The 25,430-nt window shown below is 55.8% G+C and overlaps 2 protein-coding genes across 16 annotated transcripts in view; both read left to right on the top strand.

Moving 5' to 3' along the window:
- The first annotated feature begins 1,211 nt into the window (after nt 1-1,211).
- Nucleotides 1,212-23,313, top strand: AIF1L (allograft inflammatory factor 1 like). Of its 8 annotated transcripts, none has more exons than XM_072748344.1 (6): nt 1,212-1,378; nt 1,516-1,577; nt 12,649-12,715; nt 15,210-15,251; nt 17,711-17,873; nt 20,459-23,313. In XM_072748344.1, exons 1-6 carry the CDS (start codon nt 1,348-1,350, stop codon nt 20,544-20,546), a joined length of 453 nt encoding a protein of 150 aa, XP_072604445.1. In that variant the 5' UTR covers nt 1,212-1,347; the 3' UTR covers nt 20,547-23,313. The 8 variants fall into 8 exon arrangements, 6 of the variants coding, with proteins under 6 accessions (XP_072604445.1, XP_072604449.1, XP_072604446.1 ...); XR_011999805.1 differs by having other exon boundaries at nt 1,219-1,378; nt 1,516-1,995; XR_011999806.1 differs by having other exon boundaries at nt 1,221-1,378; nt 12,649-15,099.
- Nucleotides 23,314-23,575: 262 nt separating this feature from the next.
- The window catches only part of NUP214 (nucleoporin 214), a 106,359-nt gene continuing 104,504 nt past the window's right edge, over nt 23,576-25,430 (top strand). For 4 of the 8 annotated variants that reach the window (XM_072748338.1, XM_026009534.2, XM_072748337.1 and 1 more), the window contains exon 1: nt 23,576-24,823. In XM_072748338.1, coding sequence (XP_072604439.1) covers nt 24,302-24,823 — 522 coding nt within the window. In that variant the 5' untranslated portion in view covers nt 23,576-24,301. The remainder of the gene's footprint in view (nt 24,824-25,430) is intronic. The other 4 variants (XM_072748341.1, XM_072748339.1, XM_072748342.1 and 1 more) reach the window with 3 other exon arrangements.

Genomic DNA, 25,430 nt, shown 5'->3' with positions numbered 1-25,430 from the left:
TTTAGGTCTGGCCTCCAGATGGAACATCTCCCATCAACCAAGGGTTTTTATTCCTAAGCCCTTGTCCCCTGCAAACTTTTACTATCTGCTTAAACCACCCTGAAAGTCATACAAGTTTTATCAGCCCCTGCTTGGTGAGAGGCACTGTTGCCTCCATCCTACAGGTCAGGACACTGAGCCTCAAGTTGAGTGCCTTGCCCAAGGTCACACACAGCCTGGCCACTTCCTCCCCCAGGGACAACCTCAGAAAAGTAAGACACCCAGCTAGTCCCAGGATCACTATCCTTGGGTCAAGATGAAAGTAAGTCTGTGGGGAAGGGGACTTTCCAGATCCAATCCCCAGGGACACACTCTGTGTGTGGGGGTGGGGTGGAGGGGGACATACTGGTGACCAGGTGTGCCATTTGCTCAGGACAGTGCCCATTTGTACCTGTGGCCAGCAGCATGATTATTAGCAGTGCCACCCTTCACTCTCAGAAATGTCCTGCTTTGGACAGGAAGCTTCATTATGGCCCTGTCACTTGTCCCTGGTTCCTGCGCCCTGAGCCCCACTCCCACAGGAGCTGGAGGCTTGGCCTATCATCCCAGTGGTCTTGTGCCCCCCCCCCGGCTTCAGCTGCCTGACTTTTCCTTTCTGCAAAACGGGAACACAGTCTTATTTCATAGAGTTTTGAGAATTAAGTGACATAAAATATATCCTGTAGTGAGCTGGCAAAATGCCTGATGCATAGTGAGTGCTCAAGAAATAGATTTTTAAAAAATTTTTTATTTATTTATTCATGGGAACACAGGAGAGAGAGAGAGAGAGGCAGAGACACAGGCAGAGGGAGAAGCAGGCTCCCTGCAGGGAGCTGGACGTGGGACTGGATCCCAGGACCCCGGGATCACGCCCTGAGCCGAAGGCAGACGCTCCGCCACTGAGCCGCCCAGGCGTCCCCTGTAATTTTCCTCCTAGAATTTAAAGTCGGGGAGGCTGGCCTGCCCTCTGCACGGGCGCGCCGCCCCAGCGCCCCGAACCTGGCAGCGGATCCGCGGGGGCCGCCCCGAGCCGCCGCCGCCGCCGCCGAGTCGGGGCCCCGGGCCGCGCCGTGCACTTTCCGCGTCCTCCAGCAGAGGGGCGGGCGGCGGGCGCGGCGTCCCGCATAATAGGCACTTTGATGCCGGCGGCGGGGCCGGGGCGGCGGGGCCCGGCGGGGGGGAGGGCCGGGGCCGGCGGGGGGAGGGCGGAGGGTGTGTCCGGCCGCCCGCGCCGTCCCTCCGCCCCGCCGTCCCGCCGCCACACGCCGCCGGAGCCCGGACCGCGCGCCCGTCCTCCTCGTCGTGCGCCGCCGCGGCCCCGGGCTCACCATGTCGGTCGCGCTCAGCAACAGGTTCCAAGGTAGGCGCCGCCGTCGCCGTCGCCGCGCGGGCCCCGGCCCCCCCCACCCCCCCCGCCACCTGCGCGCGCGGGGCGGACGGCGGGGCGCGGCGTGCGGCCGGGCCCCGCTTCCTGGGCCGCCTCTTTGTCTCCTGCAGGAGGGAAGGCGTTCGGCTTGCTCAAAGCCCGGCAGGAGCGCAGGCTGGCCGAGATCAACCGGGTAAGCGCGCGGCCCGGCGCCTCCGCCCCCTCCTCTTCCTCCGCTCTGGGCGTCCCTCAGTTTCCCCCCTCGGCCCCTGCCCCGTGCCTCGGATTCCGGGCAGGTCCCCGCCCCCCCCTGCACCCACCGCCGCTCCCGCCGCTCCCGCCGCTCCCGCCGCTCGGGTTGCAAGTTGTTACTCTCAGACCGGGGAGGTGGGGCTCGCCCGGGCGCTTTGATGCCGCCGGCCCGGGCCTCCCCGGAAGCCCGCCTGGGACCAGCTGCCAGGATTGGGCTCAGGGAGGGACCTCCGGGGTCTCTGAGCGGTCCGGGGAGTACAGCGGTGGAGGGGAAGGAGGCCCAGAGAGGCAAGGTGGCTGCCCCGAGATGGCCCACAAGTCCAGGTGGGGCTGCCTTAGAAGCCGGGTCCAGACTGCAGGTAGGTGCTCCCTGCCCCATCGAGGATCCAGGCGTGCACCCCAGCCCACCCCCCAACTCTTTCTCACTCCTGCCTTTACGAAAAGTTCTCTGAGAGACCTGATGCTTTTCTTGTTGGACCTCGTGGGTTTTCTTTATAGAAATCCTGCCGTTGCCAGGCACACAATGGGAGCTGCATGAACGTTTGCTTAACAACCAGTGAATTCTACAAGATAAGGAAAAGTGTCAGGGCCTCCCTAGGTTGGCCAAAGCTCAAAGGCAGCACAGCCCGAGCTTTGGGGATCTGTGAAATCAGGGCTCAGGCCTGGCCTCCATCAGGTACCTGCTCTGTGGTCTTCAGCAAAGACTCTCCAAACAAAGCCGGGGTCACCATGAGGGCCCACCAGGGGAAGGCATGTAGTGTGCATGCTCCAACACCTGGTGGGACGATGACTTCTGTGGATGGTGCTGGAATGGTTTCCTAAGGTAGACATCTCCCAGATTCCCTCCAAACAGGCTGCAGAGGCTTGCCCACTGAAACAGGGCTGGGCATTCCGCCTGCTGGCTCCCCCAGCTGCTGGGCACCCGAGGCCCAAGCCCAGCTCAGAGTCCCTAGATTGGGAGCTGGTGACGGTCACCAGAGTCATGGTCAAAGTTGTGTGGAGGTAGGTCCATGGACTGCAGTATTTTGTAGTACTACTTCTTGCCAGGGGTTTGCAATCTTGATTCCCTCTTTGATTTTTTTGGAGAGTCTGGAACTCGGTAGCCTATCTGATTTCATCCTGCCGGCTGTAGGAATCAAACACAGGACTCTGGGGACCTTGGGTCCCTCCGAGTAAACTCCGGCCTCTCTGTGCCATCATCACCCTCCCTCTTGGTGCCATCTCGAGCACAGCTGAAAGGGAGACTGGACGTGTGGCTGGGGCTCTCAGGGGTCCGGGCTGCTGGACTCCCTCCCAGTTTACTCTGCAGCCAGCCCGCCCTTGGTCTTGGCTGTTCTTGCCCTCTGGACAGAAGCCTGCAACCCTGACCTCATACAGCCCCCTGGGCCACTCAACAGGGCGGGTTCCAAGCTGGCTGAATCCACCCACAGCCAGCAGGCCCCTGAGCCAGAGACAGCTGGAGATGGGGGAGAGGTGGCAACAGAGTCAGGCAAACCAGAGTCGCTGAGAATGTGTGGGACTTTCCGCGCCTGTTCTGCCCTTGGTGGGGGGGCAAATCAGGGCAGTGGGGTGGGGTAAGCCTCTGGGTTGTTTGGGAGGTGGACTGGCATGGCTCAGAAGGGGGAGGGCCTGTGGCTCCCAGGGGCTGACCTGGACAGCACTAGGGCTGGAGAAAGTGAGTGAGGAGGGGCCATCTGTCGCTGCCTTGGGACCCCAAAGCTCAGAGAGGGCAGGCAGCTGGCTAAGGCCACACAGAAGCTGGTGACAGAGCTTGCAGTCCAGTGTCCTTTCCCTCCCTGCCCAGAAGCTACTATGGGTCCGGCCACGGGAATCCAAGCAGCTGTCGGGCTGCTGGATCAAACCAGAGGAAGGGGACTCCAGGAGCAAACCAGAAGTTTGACCTGCTCCCCACACCCCGCAGGAGGTCAGGGTACCCCCCTCCCCACATAGTGTGGAGTCCCGAGTGGGGGTGAAGGGGCTCGCTGGCTCTATGACCGTGGGCACGTCACTCGAGATAATGGTAGTTTGGTTGCTGTGATTTTGCAGGGAGATAATCTATGTAAAGCACATACCTGCCATGATTGTTGTCTTCAGTTTTGTTTGGTGCTTGAAGACACAGGGAGTGGAAACCCAGGGGCAAGGTCTGAGACAAGCCTCAGCCTATGCTGGCTGCTCTGCCCGGGTCAGACCCTTTCATGTGAAGAACCTCAGTCTTCCCTGCCTGAAACGGGAGTAGCGATCCCTGCTTTGTTCCGAGTACCTGTGACAGTCAGTGGTGATGAGTAGACAGGGGGTCCTTGCAGACTCAGGGAGTCACTGCTTGAGGGTCTGAGTCCACTTCACCTATGACTGGGACCACAGCAGGAGTTTCCCGAGGTGGGTGGATTCTTCTTCTTCTTTTTTTTTTTTTTTTTTGAGATTTCATTTATTTATTCATGAGAGACACAGGCAGAGGGAGAAACAGGTTCCATGCAGGGAGTCCGATGTGGGATTTGATCCCGGGACCCTGGGACCACGTCCTGAGCTGAAGGCAGGTACTCAACTGCTAAGCCCCCCAAGCATCGTGGGTGGGTAGATTCTAGAAGGAACCAGGTTGGCAGCCCAGATCTGCCTTTCTTTGGAGTGCAGCTTCACTGCCCCTTTGGAGCAGAGCTTCTGGGGGGCCGGGCGGAACAGTTTCCCAGTGGCCCTGTGGGAGCAGGAATGCCTTGGAAGATGGGGCTTCTTGACGCCCTGGCTGCGTGTGCTTGAGTACCTCTGAGGCTGCTGCCTGGGGCCAAGCCCAGCCTGGCTGGCAGCTGTGGGGGCTTCTCTGGGCCAACATCCCAGTTCCCTCCAGGGCCTCCCCACCAACCCGGGGCTGGGCAAGCTTCCAGGGGGTAGCAGGGCCGCTCAGTTTTGGCTACTGTTGTTATAAGGGTCAGGAGTAAAATTAGAAGGGAGTCTTGGGTGGACCTGGAGGTCTTGGGGGAGCTGCGTGGAAGTGCACTTCTTTTTTTTTTTTTTTGGTTTCGCTCTAGTTTTTGTGATCATTTTCTGAGCGCTCGGCATGTGCCAGGCAGCATGCCAGGAGTACTTCGGGAATTACCTCGTGGAGCACTCACTCTAATCCCTTGAGTGTCTATTCCCATTTTACAGAAAACAAGACTCAGAGGGGCTGAATAAACTGCCTGAAGCCAGCCTGTTTGTCCCTGCCATGTGTGCATTGCATGTACCTGTGCATTGTGTGCGTGTGTACAAGGATGTGAGTGTTCTCTGAAGTACTCAAGCGGGCAGGACCTGCACGTGCCTCCTACTCCCCCCCACATAGCTGACATTCCCTGAGCTTTTGCGGCATGGCAGGTGACCCCGGGCCAGCCGGGCCTGGCCTTATATGGCAACAGGACAAATTCTCTCCAGCTTCCCACAGAGGCAGAGAGAAGCAACGGGGCTGGGTGGGCGCCCCTCGGAGTGCCCTTACCCTTGGGACTGAGCGGGAGGAGCCCAGAGGATGACGAGGGCTGCATCTGGAACCAGCCAGAGGCCAGGAGCTTTGACGAATAATGTGGGACGTGCCTTTGCTCCATGCGCAGTGCTTGACATGCATCATCTCCGTGACTCCTCTGGATGGAGTGCTTGATTAGATAGATGTGCAGGAGGAACTGTGAACGTCCCCATGGGACACGGTTTACTCAGGCCTACATTTTAGAGATGAGGAAACAGCTCAGTGAAGTCACCTGCCCAAGGTCACCCAGCCAGGAAATGGCAGAGCCAGGATTCTACCACTACGCGGTCCCTGTGGCCTGCCCGGGACGCTGTCCGCCAGGGGTGGCCACGGCCTAGCTGTAACACAGAGCCTCTCTTACTCATGTGATAAGGATCTCTGGCTACTGTCCTGCCTTCCCAGCCCTCCTGGGTCGAGCGAAGGGCACTCAGCATTCCCCAAGCTTTTAGGGGCCTAAGGATTATTTCAGAGCCCACATGCCATCTATACTGGCAAGAGCTGGACAGGGTAGGCTGGGGGTCTGTGCCCTGGTGTTACATGTCCCCGGCCCTCCCCCAGCGATAGGGGACCTCTGAGACCTGACCCAGGCACTAGGCAGGTATGTCTCTTTGCCTGTGTACTGGCAGTGCCACCCTGTCCCTGCCCAGGTGAGTGTGCCCGGCTGGCATCGCTGGGCACCCATCTCTCTTGCTCTTCCTTAATATATTATAAGGGAGATGCTGATAAGCAGCCACGTGAGCCTCCGAGGATTCAGTGTCCCCGCAGTTGGTCTCGACCTTGGTGTGGCCGTGTCACAGGAAGCCGGGGATGGAATTTCTGTAGAGTCTGCTTCATCTGTGAAGCCTGTGGGGTGTTTTTCTTCAGCTGCCCCAACTGCTGGCAAGGATGCTGTATCCAGAAGAGGCCCCAGAGCTGCTGTGGGGAATGTGAGCCTGCTGTCCTTGTGGGTGCACATTACAGGCTCCTGCCACGCTAGGCACCGGGCCGGGCATGGCCCTGGCCCTGGCCCTGGCCCTTTAAGAGCCTGTGAATTGCGTCAGAGGCATCTCGGCCCTGGGCCCTATGGTGCTTCCTGTCCTTGGGGGTTTTGCCCAGGGCTTCAGCCACCAGCTCCTTGGATGGCCTCCAAGATGGTGATATCTGCCCGCCCCAAAATTCTGCTGCAGCTAATACATAAAGACAAGCCCAGAGGGCCAGGAGCAAGCATCCGGGAGCAGGTGCTAGAGGTACCAGCCCAGAAAAAGAGTTAAGTAGGGGGTGGGGGAGGGAAGAGCAGGCAGGTGGCAGGGATCTGGAAGCCAGGACCCGGCAGGGGCTGCCAACATCTGCTGGTTTTGGAAACGTTCCTTTCTGGGCATCAGTGCGTATAGATGGGGCTCCCAGGCGTGGGGGTAGATTCAGATGTTCATCAGAGGTCCTAGAGGTCCTAGAGAGACTACAGTGAGCAGGTGTGGCTGTGGCGCTGTGCCCTGGGGCTGAGACAGGAGCACTCTGTCTCGTATGGATGGTCCATTACTGCCAAGTCCGCCAGGTATCCAAGGACAAATCAAAGCTTGCGCTGCAGAGGGATGCAAAGGGCCAAGGCTTGCCAGGAGGACTGTGTGGCACAATGTGGGACAAGGAGTTGTGGGTAGGTCTCTGCCCTTCCCCTGCTCATGCTTCTCTCTTGACATGGCTTGAGTTTGGGGGATCCCGACATATAATAAGAACAGCTGACACTGGGTAAGCGTACTAGGAGCCAGGCCCTCCCTGTGCAGTTAGCTCCTTTAATCCTTGCACCGACCCAATGAGGAGGTTGATCACATTTTACAGATGAGAGAGCTGAGGCCCAGAGTGGCAGAGCAAGTTGCCCAGGGTCCCAGAGCTAGTAAGTGCTGGAGCTGGGATTTGAACCCAGGCAATTCGATTCAACCTCCCTCCCCAAGCTCTTTGCCCTACACACCCTGCACCTTGGGAGTCTAGGTGGGTCTCCTGACCACAGTGGCTGGAGGCAAGTCTTTCCCTTCTGAAGCCTCAGTTTCCCCAGTTGTGGAATAAAGAGGACAAGCTGGATGCCCTGAGGAGTCCCCTCTAGGTTCTGTGCCTGCATGGACCTTGCCCGTGGTCTGGTGTGAGGACTGACTGGCTCACAGCTTCCTGCCTTGGACCCCAGACTCCCGCCCACTTGTGGATTCCGGCTCTTTGCCAGGGACTCCTCAGGCCATTTCAGGGTGCCATCAGAGCCCAGCCCTCCCTCCCTCCCTTCCCCAAGCATCCCTCATACCTGGAGGCCCTGACAGCAGATTCTGCAGCTGGGAAAACTTGTCTTTTGGGGCCGTGAGTTGGAGTGGGAGAGGGGCCTGGCAGAGGGGCCTGGCGGTGGTGTCATGTATCCACACACCCTCCTCATCCCCCTAGAGGGCTTAGAGTAGTTCCCCAGGGTCTGGAATAACCTTCTGCAGCTCCCCACGAGGAAACATAACTCTAGGTATTGACTTTCTTTACCCAGAAACCTGTGGCCAGGCCACCCTCTTCTCATCCGGGGACAGAGGAGGAGCTGGGATGGTCAAGGGAAGTAGACTTTGCTTGAATTGTTAAAACTTTGTATCGTTGGGCGAGTTGAGCAACATCTCTGGGCCTCAGTTGTCCTATCTGTCCAAAGGGAAGACCCGGAAAGGGGAAGGAGAAATCACAACCAGCCTAAGTCAGACGACAGGATTTGCTTCCGAATCTGTTTAAAAGCTGATGACGGTCTGGATGATGAGCTGCAGGGTGGGGGTGGTGGGGTGTAAGTGCATTCCACACACATATAGATGAGAAGGTCACTAACAAATAGCTAACATTTATTTAGTATTAGGTGCCAGGCACTGTACGAGCACTTCATATGCATTTGCTTATGTCCTGCAATTCTCAGACCACACATATGAGATATTTTTGTCCTTCCCACAAATGAGAGCACCCAGGCACAGACGAATGAAGTAATTTTCATACAGCTACTAAGTGGTTTGATCCCAGGCATCTGGCTCCAGCCCACCCTCTTTTTGTCCCCTGTGCTTTTGTTCCAAACATCTGTGGTGGCTTCTGTCTCTTTCTCCTCTGCCTGGGGACCCAGAGTCAGGGCAGCTGGGGGTCCTGCAGTGTGGACACGCAGGCAGGGTACCTGCCCACTGGGCAGGGAGTGCCCCAAGGCTGGGCAAGGATACAGGGTGGGTGGTAGGGAGAGGACGCCTAGAAGTGGGAAGGCTATGGGCTGTGCATGAGCAGGAACCAAGAATCCAAAGCGTGGAGCTGGGCTGGGGGCTGGGAGCCCCGCCAATGGAACTCCTGCTCTGGGTTCCACCTTCCTCCTCCCTGGCACCCGGCCAACAGCCTGGCCTGCACAGCTGTCCCAAGCTTGGGCTGAGCAAGGGTTGCCCACACACGCATGGACAGGTCAGCTGCCTCTCCCAGCCCCGGCCACCCTGTGGCTCAAGCACGTGTCATCTTGGGCTCTAAGGAGAAATGCGATTCCCACCTCTGATCTCCTGCAGTTTGTATCGCGCACAGACGCGTTTGTAAAGCTGCCCTGCCATGTCAGGGCTTAGAGTGGAGAAAGTGATTTTGGGCTGGATGCCAGGCTTCTCCATTCACTTGACAGATGTTTACTGAGCACCTACTATATGCTGGGCACTGCTGGGTGCTAGGCATCAGTGGGCCTGGAGACAGTAAACACATCCTCCTGGCACCTATAGCCAAAGCTTTGCTTCCTCCCGGCTTCCTTCCAACACCCACTACCTTGGGGCACTTTGATTCCTCAGCTCTGTGGAGGGAAGGAGCCCCGGCGGTCTCTGCTGTGGACTTTCTATTTTCTATTTTTTTAAAAGATTTTATTTATTTATTCATGAGAGACGCAGAGAGAGAGAGGCAGAGGCATAGGCAGAGGGCTCCCCAGGGAGAGCCTGATGCGGCACTCGATCCCAGGACTCTGGGATCATGACCTGAGCCAAAGGCAGACACTCAACCACTGAGCCACCCAGGTGTCCCACTGTGGACTTTCATCCCAGCTCAGTCACTTGCCAGCTATGCTGCTTTGAGCAAGTTCTTTATCCTCTCCGGGTCTCAATTCATTCACTCAGCCTGCAAATATTTACTGAACACCTACTATGTGCAGCCTACACTGTGGCAGGGCAGACAGACAATGGACAGTGCCCTTAATAAGCATCACATTGTAAATTGTGTTCGGAAGTGATTCATCCTGTGGATAAAAGGAGATGCGAGGCAAGTAAACGGGGGTTGGGAGTGGAGTGGGTGGGGTGGATGGGGTTTGCCTCCTTGAGAAGGTGATGGTTGAGCCAGTGCATGAAGATGGTGAGGGAGAGAGCCGTTCAGGTGTTGGAGGTGGTGAGCACTGCAGGCAGGGGACACAGCTAAGCAAAGGTCCCCAGGTGGGAGCAAGCCTGGCATGAGGGAGGCACAGAGAGGAGGCACTCACTCTATAGTGGTGGGGGTGGGTGGAGGGCAAAAACCAATAAAACACGAGTTAGGTGGTTGGTAGCGCTAAGGAGAAAACAGTCTCCATCAGAGCGAAGACTGTCCCCATGGCTCCCCTAGGGGTACTGTCCCTGCCAGCTGGGGGTCAGCCCTGTGAAAGGGAATCACCGCCTGGTTGTCCTGTGTCCATCTGTGCATGATTTGCCTCCAGGACTGGGGGCCATGCCTGACCCCTTGAGCCCAACTTCCCTAGATCCCTGGACTGGGTTGGTATGCGCTGTGGGACAGGCTCCAGCTGGTGCGGGATTTCTGGTTAGAGGGAATGTGGGAGATGGGAGGGCCCCCAGGTCTCTTGCCAGAGGTTCCCAGATGTTGGGCCTTGCCCGTGGCCTTGTGCCTTCCTGAGAAGGTTTTCCGGCTCCTGAAATGGGAAAGCGGAGGGAATACGGGGGTAATGCAGTGAACCGAACATAGGCTAAATGGATTCCATTTAGAAATTATGAACTTTCCAATTTTATGGAATGTCCTTTATTAAAAAAATATTTCATTTATTTATGAGAAAGAGAGTAGAGGGAGGGGAGGGGAGGGGACAAGCAGACGCGGTACTGAGCACAGAGCCCGTCACAGGGCTCGATCCTGCGACCCTGAGATCATGGCCTGAGCTGAGACCAAGAATCGCACGTTCAACCAACTATGCCACCCTGGCACCCCCAAAATGTCCCTTTCTGAACTCATGGCAACCGGCATTGGTGATTGTTTAGAGTCTCTACTTGGCAAAATAAACCCTTGGCAGCCCTATGTTAGCACCTCCCTCTATTTTCTACTGTTTTGGGAAATGTTTGCTTCTGCATTATCTCAAAGTCTGGGAACTAGTGACCTATTTGTCCCTCTGCTGTGCAGATAATAGGACCTGTGACCCCAGGAGGTGCCTGTTGCTTGTGGTCACAGACAAGAGTTAATTGTCCTACTTTTGGTTCGAGGAAAAGAGCTGTGAGAGGGAGCCAAGAGGAAGAGAAGAAGAGAACTCCCGGCTGCAGGAGACAGTTTCAGCTCCGGCTAAGCGGGGGCAGGACCGTGCGTGGCACCTGCTACTGAGGGCCAATGTGAAGCTGTGGCCGATCCACACCATGGGCACTGGGCTGCCCTCTGCCAGGTTGCTGGAGGCAGGGGCCAAGCCTACTCTTGCCAGCTGCAGGGACTTCAGACACGTCATTTAACCTCCCTGAACCTGCTGTTCCCACCTTGAGACCCTGAGAGAGCTCAGTGCCCTCCCAAAGCCGAAATCCTGCACCAGCCAGAGCCTGTCCACAATATATACTGACCCCTCTGGGGAATCCGGGCGAGTGAGGCTCAAGGGGGTAGAGCAGAGCCCCAGAACCAATGAGGGGAGCCACATGGGCAGATGGGCATCTCTGTCGAAGGGGTGGGTTAATGTGGAGGAACTCGAACCCTTGAGCGGATTGATTCTGCCTCACGTTTCGTCATACCCGTTGCTTCTTGGATGCTGATGGAGAAGTTTGGCACTAGGTGATTACAATGGGTTATCCCCGTTGAGGGGCAGGGGCCCGAGGAGATGGGCACCCTTGCGCCCATTTCGCAGCTAGTAAGGAGGGGACCGAGACCCCAACCCAGAGCACTTTGGTCATCAGTTGGTGGGATATGGCAGCAAGAATTTAGAAACAGATTGAGGAATGGATCCAAATAACATTTGATATCATTTTAAACACGGGCTTCCTGGAATTTTTATGGTAAGGACCTTATTTCCCTGGTCTCACCTGCTCCCTTGGTGCCTGGAATGAGCAGTGTCCCCTGTGGCCCCTCAAGAACTGTTGAAGGAGGGGGCAGTGCCCTGTCCGGTCTGCTCAGTAATGAGGAAAAGGAGGTTCAGGGGAGACAGGGGACCTGTGGAGTCCGGTGCTAGGACAGAACGTGTCCTCTGCTCTCCCATCTGAATACAGGCTCTAGGGCTGCTGGAAGGTTAGCAGCAAGGTGAGCAAGCTACCTGGCACTGTGCCCAGCATAACAGGTACTTACTAATTAGTGGTGTTATGTTTTGAATGCCTGCTATCTGTCCATCTTTAAACATTGGCATTAAGGATGCGGGGTCTATAGGAGACAGAGCTCAGGTGAAGCTCTGCCTGTGTGAGCCTCAATTTCCTCATCGGTAAGACGGGAGTAGTATACTAGCTACTGGGATGCCTGGATGGCTCAGGGGTTGAACGTCTGCCTCCTGCCCAGGGCATGATCCCCGAGTCCTTGCATGGAGCCTGCTTCCCTCTCTGCCTGTGTCTCCGCCTCTCTCTCTGTGTCTCTCATGAATGGATAGATAAGATCTTTAAAAAAAAAATGCTAGCTACCTTTGGGGCCCATTGGGAGAGCCTAAGAGATCATGCAGGTTGGTGTTTCACTCTGGAGGCTGTGTTCCTCCCCTCCCCCATACATCTGGTTCTGAAAGGCATCGTTTGAGGGGAAGGTGGCCCTGTTTTACAGGTGAGGACACAGACGAGAGAGTAAGTGACCTCCCAAGTGATACACAATCATTTTCTGGCTACAACAGAGACTAATGCAATAGTTGCTGTTTATCGAGCGCTTGCTGTATGCCAAGAGTTGTACATACACTCTCCTTGGATTCTCTTACAAACTTGAGAAGTTGCTATGATGATTATACCCATTTGTAGGATAAGGCAATAGAAGTACAGAGAGGAATTAATAATCTGGGATCATGTACTTAGGAAGTTAATGCTGGAAACAGGCAGCTTGGGTTTGGGGCTCGTGGCTTCATGGGTCTTGAAGCTGGGGTGCCCTGGGGGAGGAGGGTTATACTGTGAATTCAGAGGCTGGCTGAAGGTGTTTAGGGCAGAGGCTCCAGGCCCCACCCTGGGCTGCCGAGCATGGTTCCTGCCTTCGGGGTGGACTGCGGATCTACCTCTGAGGCTTGACAGGAGGCCAGGACAAACATGGGAGCCTCCTGCCCTGCCCAGCCACCTGGCGTGGGAGCAGACACGGGGGCAGTGGGCGTATGTGTCAGTGAGTTCCGCCTGCTGGCCCAGTGCTCAGAACTGTCCTTTCACCTTCAAAGGAGTTTCTCTGTGACCAGAAGTACAGTGATGAAGAGAACCTGCCGGAAAAGCTGGCGGCCTTCAAAGGTAAGCTGGGGCTGTCTGCCTCTCCCTCCCGGGAGAGCTGGGCTGGCCCCTGGCACATAGGATCCCTTACCCCACAGGGCCAGCCCACGCCCCCTAATTTTACCAGAATGCTCTCCTCCTGGGGGGGCTGTGAGAAGGGGTGCTGGCCACCGGCACAGGCCCCTCCACCTGCCTCCATGCCACCCCAGGCCCCCCCATGCCCGCAGGCCCAGCCCCTCACCCCCTACCCTGGCTGCCGGGCAGGCAGGGCTGAGGCTGGCTTGCGTCGGCTGCTGCCCAGGCCCTGCTCGCTCCCGGGGCCCCAGCACACAATCAGCCCTTTGTAGCAGCCCTGGCCTCTCCCCTCCACGGGGGAGCGGCTCAGGAGCCCCTGTGCAGAATGGACGTTTGTGTCGCCACAGTGGGGCAGGGGGCAGAGTTTCTGCCCATTGAATCCCAGCAGCACGGGATGAAAAGAAAACAGGGCCCAGGAGCCCGCGCGGGGAGGGGGCGGCATAAAGGTCCCTCTGTTCCGGGCCCTGGCGCTTGGTTCCCAGCCAGCAACTCGAAAGGAGAGGAGCCGTGCACATAAGGAGCAAGACAGACCCACCTTTCCTGCCTGGGAGATGCTCTCGGCGTGCAGGGAGCCCTGGCTGCTGGAGGATCTCGCCGAATATACTGAGGTCACATTCCACCTCCCCCCCAAGTTTTGGCAATGGGGACATCCTTCCAGCTCCAAGGCAAAGAGCCTGCCAAGTGCTCCTCAAGCTGCTTGCAGGACACTGATGGCGAACCCTTTGTTGAACGTTGAACTTGTGGGAACTACTTCGAATGCTGTGTTGTGAACTTCCCAACTCATCCCAATTCAGCCAGGAGGGAGATGGGTGTGAGCTTTAATTTATAGATGAAAACAGTCAGGATTAGAGAGGTGGGGTCACACAGCTCGCCGATGGCAGAGTTGAGGCTTGAGCACGTACTGATCTCTCTCCAAAGCCCCTGCGCTGAACCATTATGCAATGGGGCCATTTATGTGAGCAAAAAGAACTAGAGCAAAGACACCCCCGTCCCTGCCCCATTCCACCAGCCCATCCTGCTGCCCAGAGGAGAGCCACTCGAGGGAGGAGTAGTCCATTCCCTTCTCTCTGGGATATCAAGGGGATCCCTCTCCAGGGGTGTGTCTGGGGGGAGGGACAGAGGTCTCTCCTGCTTGTCTTCATTGGCACCTAGGATTGGGTCTGTAGGACTGGAACCACAGAATTACCTTGGAAGTGAAGAGACTAAAGATTTTCAAATCACTCACTCACTGGACCTCTAAATGAGCACTATGTGCTGACCCCACTGCAGGCCTGGAGGTGCGACAGGGCACACGCAGAGACCCCTGCCCAAAGGAGGTTGTGTGCTAGCAGGGGAGGAGTGGGGAAGAGAAAGGTACTGCAGAGCACACAGATGATGGTAGGTGCTCTGTGGGGGGTGGCAGTGCCCAACCAGCAAGGCTGGGGAGCCCTGAAGATGGGGGCCGGGGCCCTGAGAATACCTGGGAAGAACATCCAGGCAGAGGGCCACAGCACACCTCAGCAGGAGTGCAGCGGGGGCGAGAGTAGAGCAAGGGGCCGATGGGCCTGGAGTAGTAGGACCAGTGGGAATGGGAGCAGTGGTGAGAGAGGAAGAGGGAGCTTGGTAGGCTGGAGAGCAGGCCCTTGTAAAGGTCATGGGGAAGACCTTGGCTTTCTCATACTGGCTCTTCAGTGCAGAATAGACTTCGAGGGCCCTGCTTTTTTACTGCGGGGGTGACCTGCCCAGGGCCACATGCTGCCCTTGTCAGAGGATTCCAAGCTCATGGCTCTGCATATGTTCCCTCACTGTTGGAGATTCCCTGGATGCTTTGATCAGAGGCTTAACTCAAGGTCTGTAGGTGAACTTTTGGGGAGGGTCTGTGTCCCCCTGGACACTGTATGTGCCACTTTGGGTCAAGGGCAGGTCCACGGCATTTCTCTTGGGAGAGCATCATATTATCAGAGGTGGCTGCAAACTCCCCCCCCCCCCCCAAATGTTCAGGAACCACAGGGACTCCTTAAATCAGTGGTTCCCACACGTGGCCGCCCAGCCCATCAGAATCGCCTGAGACACTCTAGAACATACCAGTTCTTGCCCCCACCTTCCCAAAGCCACTGCATATATATATCAGGGTCTGGGAATCTATTCTGGTCACTTCGTAGCCAATGTGATGCAGCCAGCTCATGCTGGTGGGGACCCAGGAGGAAGCAGCTGCCTTCCTCCGCAGAGAGAAGGGCCCCTAGTACTTTATTCTGTGGCACCTAGTACTTTATTCTGTGTAGGCAGGGTGAGCTCTTTCTCCAGAGACAATGGCTGAGATGACAGGACTCATGTCAAGACCCCCAAGTAAGGTGAGGAAGATGGTGTGGGCTCCCTGAGGACCCGGCCAGTTGCCCTCAGGACATCTCTGAGACCCTGCAGGGGGTTAAGCTAATGCCAGTTTTTGCTCTGTGATTTCCAGAGAAGTACATGGAGTTTGACCTGAATAATGAGGGCGAGATTGGTAAGTGAGGCCTCGGGTGTGTGAGGGGAGGAGGGCGTTTGGTGGCTGGAGGGTATGAAGGTCCGGAGAGCCCCACTGACCCACCTGGGTGAGTGAGGGGCACATACCAAAGCTTCCCCGATGTGCCAGACCAGCGAGCTGTCCGTCAGCCTGGCTGCCTTGGACCCTGGACCCACTGCCCCCAGACCCCTCTTCTCACTGGTTCCCTCCTACCCACCCCCCTGCACATGCCGCAGCCTTCCACGCCAGGTGCCATGGGGACTCAGAATAGAGGGTGCCGTTCCGGCCTGGGGTCGGAGATGCTCAGGCTCCTGATGCACTGGTCCAGGGGGTTGGCAGTTCCTTTGTCCTTGCATTTGTACACTGTCCTGCATGGGACACGGTGCTTCTGTGAACGTAGCTTCCCCTCCTCCAATAGACCCTGATTGTATCGTGTGGTCTGGGCATGGGGAGGGGTGCGGGTGACAAGCGCCAGTCCCATGGCCCTTAGAGACGAGACCATATTTTTTCTTTTTTAAGATTTTGTTTATTTATTCATGAGAGACACACAGAGAGAGGCAGAGGCACAGGCAAAGGGAGAAGCAGGCTCCATGCAGGGAGCCTGATGTGGGACTCGATCCCAGGACCCCGGGACCATGCCCTGAGCTGAAGGCAGATGCTCAACTACTGAGCCACCCAGGTGCCCCCCGAGAGCATATCTTGACCTTCCTGAGTAATGCTATGACATGGTCAAGGCTGACTTGAATTATTCCCATTTTACAGATGAGGAAGCTGAGGCTCAGCAGGGTGCATTGACTTGCTCGGGGTTCATGGTGGTGAAGTGGCAGGCCCAGCGTCCAGATCCCAGCCTTTGGTTCCCAGACTGGCTCTCCCTCCTCTCTTTTGCCCTGAGCTCAGTATTGCTGCCGCTGCAGTGTTTCTACCCTTCCTCTGTCTTGTCTCCTTCTTCTCCTTTTAAAATACTTCTATCCTTGTTTTCCTTTAGGAAAAAAAAATGGGGCGTTATCAAATTAATACATTTTCATCATAAAAAATTTTGGAAAACACAATGAAGCACAAAGACAAAAACAAGTCACCCACAATAACTGCTCTAAATATTTTGGGTTGTATCCTTCCACCCTTTTTTCTAATCACAAATGCTGTTTTATGACCATTTTAGAACCTCTTTTAAAAATATATATATATTGTGAGTGTCTTGCCATATGATTAACTTTTCTTTTGAGGTATAATTAATGACTGCCTAATATTCCATCATGGGGCCAGACTGTGATTTATTCAGCCAGTGCCTTAGAATCGCCCATTTAGACAATTTCAATTTTAACTACTTTTGATAGTCTTGTGAAGAGCGTCTTTGTATATGAATCTTTGTCCACGATTATTTCTTTAGAGTAAATTTCAGGAATTAGACATTCTGGGTCAAAGGCTTTTGAAGCATCTTGCCAAATTGCCTTCCAGAAGGGTCTTGCCAATTTAGAGTCTGGCCAGCAGCATGTGGGAGACCTGTCACTTCTCCCCGCAGAGTGTTGCCTGGTTTCTTTGAAATGTCCTGGGCATCCTGTCACCTAGGGATCTGGCATCAGTCTGCCCACCCTGCTCTCGGGTGAGCTGTCCCGCCACACCCTGGGCCCTAAAATTGGCCCCCTATCCCACCTCTCTCCCGCCATCCTTTGCCGACCCATTGTTCACAGAACAATCTGGAGGAAATTGCCTAAGATCTGGGCAGCCAGCAGGTCAGAGGCAGCAATTCTGTGGAGTGTTGTGGCTCTTTGGCCTCCCTTGTTTTTCTTGAATTTCGTTCCTTTGTTGGTTTTCCTGCTCTGCGGGATATTTTTGGCACCCTCACCCGGCCAGGCCAGCGAGGCAGAACCCTAGTCCTGCTGGGTGGGAGTGGCAGGTGGAAAGAAGCTGCCACTCGGCACCCCGCGGAGTGACTTTCCATGCCGAGGGGTTGAGCCGACTCCCTGACCCCACCTTGCAGGGCAGTGACTTCCCGGGGAGCTGGAGCAGCAGGCACACAGCTCACTGTAACCTCAGGGCACAGCAGGTGGAACAGAGTAAACAGTGGTGGCTCTGTTACTGAGCACCTGCTTTATGCCGGGTACTTCTTGCACACCACCCTTCCAAAAGATCCCGTCACCCCATGTTCCCACTTCTGGGAGCAGTTTCAGAGAGGTTAAGTAGTTTGCCCTCGGTCCCACAGCCGGGAAGAGCAGAGCTGGATTCCAACCCAAGTCCAAGTCTGTCTGACTCTAGGAGTCTGTGTCCCTAACCACTAGTATATACTACCTCTGAAGAGAGCAGGGAGGGTGTGATAGGCTCATCCCCCCCTGGAGGACAGAGGCTGTTGACCACAGTCTGCAGGGAGAGGCTGTCCTGCGGGGCTTCTTCCGGGCATGGGTGCCAGGGGAGCTTGGCCCGCAGCCTGTCTCCACTTAACAGATCTGCTTGTCCTCTGGCAGACCTGATGTCTTTAAAGAGGATGATGGAGAAGCTCGGAGTCCCCAAGACCCACCTGGAGATGAAAAAGATGATCTCGGAGGTGACAGGTGGGGTCAGTGATACCATCTCCTACCGAGACTTTGTGAACATGATGCTGGGGAAGCGGTCGGCTGTCCTCAAGCTGTGAGTACCTCCTGCCTCTCCTGGGACCTCTGAAGGCAAAGTCATTGTGCGTGGAGAGGCCATTCCCTGGCCAGGAGGGAACGCCCTGTGTGGCCTGCGTGATGAGGGTCTTCATTTCTCTGAACCCAATTTCCTTGTCTGTCAAATGGTCACATTAATACATACCTCATAGGCAAAATTAGCCTGTAGCAGAACTTCTGGTAGAATCAGCATTCAGTAAGCAGAAAGATGGTGGTGATGATAAATCCGTGAGGGCACCTGGGTGGCTGGGGGTCAAGCGTCAGCCTTTGACTCAGTTCATGATCTCAGGGTCCTGGGATGGATGGAGCCCTGTGTCAGGCTCCCTGCTCAGCTCTCTCTCCCTCTGACCCTCCTTCCTGTTTGGGTGCGCTCTCTCTCTCATTCTGTGTCCCAAATAAATAAATAGGATCTTTAAAATAAATTTAATAAATAAACACCTAAGGTTTAGTGCGTTTGCAGTGTCAGGCACTGGCCTACCCAGTAACTCCTTAGATCTATCATTTATTAATTCAGCAGATATTTACCGAGCACCAACTATGTGCCCAGAATTATTCTAGGTGCTGAGAACACATGAATTGCTGGCCTCATGGAGCTTACATTCTAGTGGCAAGAGACAGAGAAAAACAAAATCAAAACCCTAAAAGGCTAAAATGCCAGATTGCAATGGTGTGGTTTAAAGGAAAACAAAGTGAACAAGAGGAACAGGGAGGCATGGGATAGTGGGCAGAGAACATCTCACTGAGAGGGCAACACTCGACCAGAGCCCTGAGGGTGGGAGATGTGAAGAGATGAGCCATGGAAAAGATCTGGGGAAAACCATTCTAGGCAGAGGAAGCAGCAAGTGCAAAGGCCGTTAGACAGACTGCTTGTATGCGCAAAGAAACAGCACGGAAGCTAGTGTGGCTGGCCATCAGTGAGTGCAGTGATTGAAGGATGAATTTGCAGAGATGACGTGGGGCCTCATACATAGGTCACAGTCCCACTTAGTATTTGGCACTAGTGTGAAGGGATGCCATTGGGTGACTCAAAGCTAGGGGCTGATTTTTAAAAACCTCTGGCTGCAGCAGGGGTGAGAGTGGCAGCGAGGAGGCTCTGCAGACAAGAGATGAGGCCACTCGGCCTGGAGAAGCTGCAGTGAAGGTGGCAGAAGCCACTAGAATCAGGAATGATTGGGGGAGACAGAGCTGGGAGGCTTGCTTCAATGCCCAGAGAGGGGGCGTGAAGGACAGCAAGGAGTCAGATGATCCTGATCTGTTTGGGGTCTGAATAACTGAGTGTAACTGAGTGATGTTCTGTTTGCTTTAGGGAAAGAGCAGGGGAGGGATTAAGAGTTGATTTTTTTAAAGATTTATTTATTCATGAGACACACAGAGAGACAGAGACACAGGCAGAGGGAGAAGCAGGCTCCATGCAGGGAGCCTGATGTGGGACTCGATCCCAGGACTCCAGGATCAGGTCCTGAGCCAAAGACAGACACTCAACCACTGAGTCACCCAGGTGTCCCAAGAGTTGAGTTTTTGATGGATTAAGTTGGAAGTGACCTTTAGACGTCCAAGGGGAGAGGCCATGGAGGGGGCTGGATGTGCAAATCAGCTCAGAGGTAAGCTGCTTGTGGACTGTCGCCCTTAGGGAGGGATTTCTAGCCAGGGGATGGAAAGCGCCCACCCAAGGAGTGCCTACAGAAGGAGTGGGGCACTGATACTTGCTATGGCTCCAGGGTGTTGGCACTTTGGTGATCCTTACTTCCGGATGGAAACACTGAGCATCAGGGGAGTTGAGTGTCTTTTCTTGAGTCACCAGCTGGGAAAGAGTAGGGCTGGGATTCACATCAGGCTGTTTCCCACGAGAGGCCCCATGCAGGACCCTTGTCTTCTACTTTCCAGATGCTACTTTCTTTGAGAGTGGGGGGTGGCAAGGGAGAGGGGGAGAGAGAGAGTCTTAAACAGGCTCCAGGCCCAGCATGGAGCCCAACACAGGCTCAGTCTCACGACCCTGAGATCATGACCTGAGCTGAATTCAAGAGTCGGATGCTTAACAGACTGAGCCACCCAGGCACTCCAGATGTTACTTTTAAAACCTTGGGAGGTTTTTGAAGATCTGAAAGGGTTTTGAGCAGAGCCGTAGCCCAGCCTAACTCTGCCTCCTTCAGGCAGCGTGGTTAGAGGAAAATGCAGGGCCAAGAATACAGAGATCTTTTTTTTTTTCTTGAAATATTTTATTTATTCATGAGAGGTACACAGAGAGAGGCAGAGACACAGAGGGAGAAGCAGGCTCCCTGTGGGGGGCCTGATGCAGGACTCGATCCCAGGACCTGGGATCATGACCTGAGCTGAAGGCAGACGCTCAACTACTGAGCCACCCAGGTGCCCTGAATACAGAGATCTTTGTACTGTTTTCTCTCCTGTGAAATGGGACTAGCAGCCCCTTCCACACCAGAGAAGATCCCACTGGAGAATGGACGCAAGGACCCTGCAGCCGAGGACCTTGCAGACACTGGGATGATCTATCCCTGGATAAGGGAAGGAATCCTAATCCTGTTTTTTTTCCCTTCATCTCCAAACCAGAGTCATGATGTTTGAAGGAAAAGCCAACGAGAGCAGCCCCAAGCCAGTTGGCCCCCCTCCAGAGAGAGACATTGCCAGCTTGCCCTGAGGACCCCCGTCTGGACCTGCCCCCGTTCCTCCCTCCTGATCTTGCTGACCTTGATTCATTGTGATTTGTCTTATTTGGTTTTTTTGGTCATCGTGTGTCTGTTTAGTTTTCAACCAGCAGAATCAGTGATCTCTTTGTAAAGCACAAATTTTCTGCCTTAAAGGGGCTCTGGGCCAGGGAATTCTGAGCCTTGGGGACCCTCCCTCTTTTCTCTTCCCTCCTTCCCCCTTCCCTGTACAGAAAGGCTGACATCAAACCAAAAACTGAAGGGAGCAGCCAGGATGGGGAGGCTGGAAGATGGTGAGCCTCATGCTTGGCACTGGCACAGTCCGTCCTTCCAGGGTCCCCGAGCTAAGTCCAGGCTCGCTGGCCTGACCCTGGTGAGAACCACAGCCCACTTGCAGAAGATCCTGGAATGGGAACTAGGGTTTCCTCTTGGGCTGTCTAGGGCGTGGCCACTCACCCTCCTCCCCCAGTCCCCACTTCTTATCCTCATGGAGGTGACAGAAGCAGAGGAGAGGGGCTTGGTAGTCTGAGCCATTCAGGAAGGTTCCAGAAGAAATCCTCTGGCCTTGGCTGCAGCCACATCTTTATAGGCAGCTCGGAGGGAAAGTGCAGCCCCCCTGTCCTTTGCTGGGGCAGCAAAGGGCTTTGGGGGTAGAAGGGAGGCCAGGGGCCTTGGGAGGGGCATCTGTTTGGTCTGGTGCCACCTTTTGGGGTGGGGGGGGTGATGCTGAGGATAACAGGATAAGAGAAGGAGGCATAGAATGCCCATGGCAAAAAGTCAGCACCACTAATTAGCCAAGAGCTGAGAAATAGGTTGCCTTTCTGACCCCAATCTGCTTGAAAGCTGACTGTGCCCCACCCCATTTGCCTTCCCATATTACTCCATTCATTTATTCATTCAGTCACTCACTCACTCACTCACTCACTCATTCAACAGGTATTGACCACCTATTATAAGCTTTAAGTCCCCCCACTTTGTCCTGACATGTGCTTTGCCCTCTAACCCATCTCTCCATTTCCAATCACCTAAAACCTTGCCCTTGGGAATTGGATTGGGGTCCCTTATAATGGACTCCCAAGGTTCGAGAGCCCTGATCCACTCTGTAGGTTAGCTGGACGGGTCCTCTTATTTCACAGGTGAGAAAACTGTGGTGCTCACAGGGATTAAGTGCCTTGTCAGGGGGTTAGTTGGGAGACGGAAATTTGGACTGGAACCCAGGGGTTCAGATGCCGTGCCCATGCCTCATCTCTGCTCTGGGCTGGCTCAGTGGTGAAAACGAGGAAAGGGACGGGGAGGGGTAATTCTTAGGTTGATACTTGGGGAAGGCCCTGGGCCAGGACTCACCCTTCCCAGGACCTCCACGTCAGCACCAGGGCTTGGCTAAGGGCCAGGCCGCCTTGGCCGTTCTGCCCTTCCTAGAGCTGTTCCGCCAGGCCACTTCCCAGAACTCACACAGGAAGGTGTCACACTCAGCCCCTCCTTGGCTGAGCAGAGACCCCAGCCTTGGCCCCATCTGGTTCTGGTGTCCCTTACCCTGCCCACTCAGGACTTGGATGCGCTCATCCATTGATTATATTCATTAGGCTATGGGCCAAGAGCAAAGAACCAGGTAGTGAACTGGACAGACTCCTAGAGTTTTCATCTAGTGGGGGAAGTCAGAACCAGAGAACCACCAGTGAGATGAATGTTAAGAAAGAGGGGACTGTGGGGTGACTGCACTGCAAGACTGAGCAAGTCTTGGAGAAGCCCTTGCCAAACATCTGGGTGCTGCTGGAGGTGGGAGTCCGTGTGGGCTCCCTGAGGCTCCTTAGTGACTCGTAATCGAGGGCCCAAGGAGTTGCCCTTGCAGCAGCTTGAGGAGTGAAGAAGGTAGGGGGATGAGGAAATGCTCAGGATTAATCGTGGATAATCCTGGTTAACCACCAGGTTAATCTGGTCTCAACCAGTTGAGAAACAAGATTATTTGGCTATGACTGGCTGATCTTTAGCCCAAGGAGCTGCTTCAAATGCACAAGCCTAGTTGAAGTTTAAACCTCAGCAAAAACAGTTCTCCCTGTAAATGTAAAACTCACCCCACCACCCCCACTGTCTCCCTCTCCCCCTGGATCGTTAGAGAAACAACTGCCTGTCCCTACCCCTTCCCGCTGGCCTCCTTCTCTGGGACAGGCTGAGACCTTTGAGCAAGGTAATACCTTCCTTCACTACCCATTCTAGTCAGTGTACCTGTTCCTCACTCAGGGACGAGGGCAGAAGCAATCGGGCTTGTTTCAGCAGGTTCCACAGTTAACAAGACTGCAAGAAGCCTTCTTTGAGGGAGGGACATGAGTGGGTGTGTCCCCAGCTTCTGGAGAGGGCAGGAAAGACAGTTCTCCATTGGATGAGGAGCATCCTGGGAAACATCACCAGTTCCTCCACCATCTATTAGAACTCAATTCCTGGTGGGAGAGGGGCTTAAAAGTGGTCCCTGGAAAGGAGGGTCTGCATATATTTCAGATTGTGGCTATCGGCTCTCGGACTTACTTCTCTGGCCAAGGGCTCAGCTTCTTAGAACTTCAGCTTGTCTTCTTTCTGAAAGAACCAAATCTGACTAACACAACCAGCAACGCGGGGACCGTCAAGTATGGCTTTGTCCCTAGACTCAAAAGGCAGTTTGCCGGGCACGTTCAGGTGGATGAAGTATGTGAGCGTGTGTGTGTGCATGTGAGTGCATATGGCACTGGATGTCATCTCTACAGACTAGAAATAAAACAGACAAACTTACCAATGTCCCGACTTGTGTATTTTGGGGACAGCTCCTGGGCTCAGCAAATTCAGAAAAGGTAGCTAATATAGTAACAGCTCTAATGAATGTGTCCTGTGTGCCAGGCTCTGTTAAATGCTGGACTTCACTTACTGGCCGCGACAGCCCCATGAAGCAGCTTCTATTACCCTTGCTTTTTTTTTTTTTTTCCCTTAAGATTTTATTTACTTATTCAGGAGAGATAGGCAGAGGGCGAGGCAGGCTCCCTGCGGGAGCCCCAGACAGGACTGGATCCCAGGACCCCAGGCTCCCGGCGGGGATCACGACCTGGGCAGGAGGCAGACGCTCCACCACTGAGCCGCCCGGGGTCCCCCGTTATCCTTGTTTTAGAAAGGAGAAGCGGGGGGGGGGGGGGGCGCCTGGGGGGCTCAGTTCAGTGCCTGACTTCCGCTCAGGTCATGATGTCAGGGCCCAGGGGTGGAGCTGGAGTCAGCGGGGAGGCGGCTTCCCCTCCCCGCCAACAGCGCTCTTTTTCTCAAATAAATGAAATCCTTAAAAAGATTCTTTTTAAAGAAATGAGAAGCAGGCTTGGGGCAGATAAGCAATTTGCTGAAAAGCGGGCAGTAAGGACCGGAGACAGGCGCGCCCCCGCCCCGAGGTAACCCACAGGCCTCGTCCCCGCCGTCCGTACCCCCGACGCAGACGCCTGCGCGAAGGCCGCCGTCGGTCCCCTTCCCCGCCTCCTGCGGAGGGCCCTGGGAGGCGTTCTTCACCTCTCCGCGGGTAGGCAGCCATGGCAGCGGCCCCTGGGGAGCGAGGAGGTCTCGGAGCTGCCACAACACGTCTCAAGAGTTCGCGCGGCGCCAGGCTCCCGCCCGCGAGGCGAGCGCCCTGCAGGGGCAGACGAGGCCGACGTCGCGCGCCCTGCGCTCCCCGCGGCCGGCCGCTCTCGGAGCCTGGGTCCCTCCACACCCCCTCCGACGCCTCTCCCGGGAGCTGCCCCTGGAAATGTCCGTCGGGCTCCCAACTCCTCTCGTCCGGGGACCGTTGGGAACCGCCTACATCCTCCTGCCACCGCGAGGCTTCAGCGCCGCAAGCCGCGCAGAGCGACCGAGCCGGCGCCCCGCAACCAGCCACACCCACCAACGCGCGGCCGTCCGGCTCCAGCGGCAACGCCGAGGGCAGCGCCCCGGAGCTTCAGGGCGCAGGCGCGTCGGGCCCGGGCTACGCCCCACCCCCCATCCGACCCGGCCAATGGGAGGCGGTGGCCAGGAGAGCGCGCGACTTCCGAGGGCCGCTCAGTCTCCTCCGACCGCACGGCGCTCGGGGGCGCGCGACGTCACCAAGGCGCGCCGGAAATGCGGCGTCTGCTGCGCGCTGCCAGCGGAGAGAGGGAAGGAAGTTGGCCTGCGAGCGGCCGGGGCTGAGTGGGGGCAAGGCCGCGGGCGGCGGCGGCGGCTGCTTCGAACAACTAAGCGTGGCGCGATGGGAGACGAGATGGATGCCATGATCCCCGAGCGGGAGATGAAGGTCAGAGACTGGCCGGGGCCGCCCTCCCTCCCTTAGTCCCGGCGCTGCCTGGGAGCCCCGCTGAACCGCGCAGCGCGGGGGCCGGCTCTCCGGCTTCCCGCCTCCTGCTCGCACACTTTTGCGCGACTGGAGAGCTCTCTGCGGTGCCGCCGGCGCGCCAGCCCCGCCGAATGCACGGTCCCCGTCCCTTGTTGGTCTTGCGCGCGCCGCTTCAGTTACCCTAGTTACTTTCACGTGGTGCTCGGAGTCGTGCTAATAATTACCGTTTATTGAGCGTTCAGTGTTTGCCAGATACCGTGGTACGAGGTGCCAGCGGCCCTAGGAGGGATTGTGAATAAAGAGGAGCATAGCGAGGCTGGGGAACTGATTTACCCAAAGTCCCATTTGACAGAGGGGCTGAAGTTTAGGTGGTGGGCTTATTTATTTTTTTAAAGACCCTTTCACTGTACTTTGTAAGAGGGTCCTGGCGTGCCTAACGCAGAGCCAGGAGGGTTCGTCCCCCGCGCTGCAAAACCTTTAGTTGAATGGAATAGGAAGCCTCTTTTGCTGTTAGAGATCACCGTAAAGTCAGGAAACTGAAGAGAGGGGCAGGTGATCCAAATGACGG

The sequence above is a fragment of the Vulpes vulpes genome, chromosome 2, assembly GCF_048418805.1.
Source record: "Vulpes vulpes isolate BD-2025 chromosome 2, VulVul3, whole genome shotgun sequence".
NCBI lineage: Eukaryota > Metazoa > Chordata > Mammalia > Carnivora > Canidae > Vulpes > Vulpes vulpes.
The sequence above is the reverse complement of the archived record's forward strand: the minus strand, read 5'-3'. Positions and strand labels throughout refer to the sequence as shown.

Bases quoted from the DNA above. Each gene is read 5' to 3' on its own strand.
- AIF1L (XM_072748343.1), top strand. From the start codon at position 1,795: ATGCCGCCGGCCCGGGCCTCCCCGGAAGCCCGCCTGGGACCAGCTGCC. The intron at 15,252-17,710 runs GTAAGTGAGGCC...GTCCTCTGGCAG, and splicing joins GAATAATGAGGGCGAGATTG to ACCTGATGTCTTTAAAGAGG. The intron at 17,874-20,458 runs GTGAGTACCTCC...TCTCCAAACCAG, and splicing joins CGGTCGGCTGTCCTCAAGCT to AGTCATGATGTTTGAAGGAA.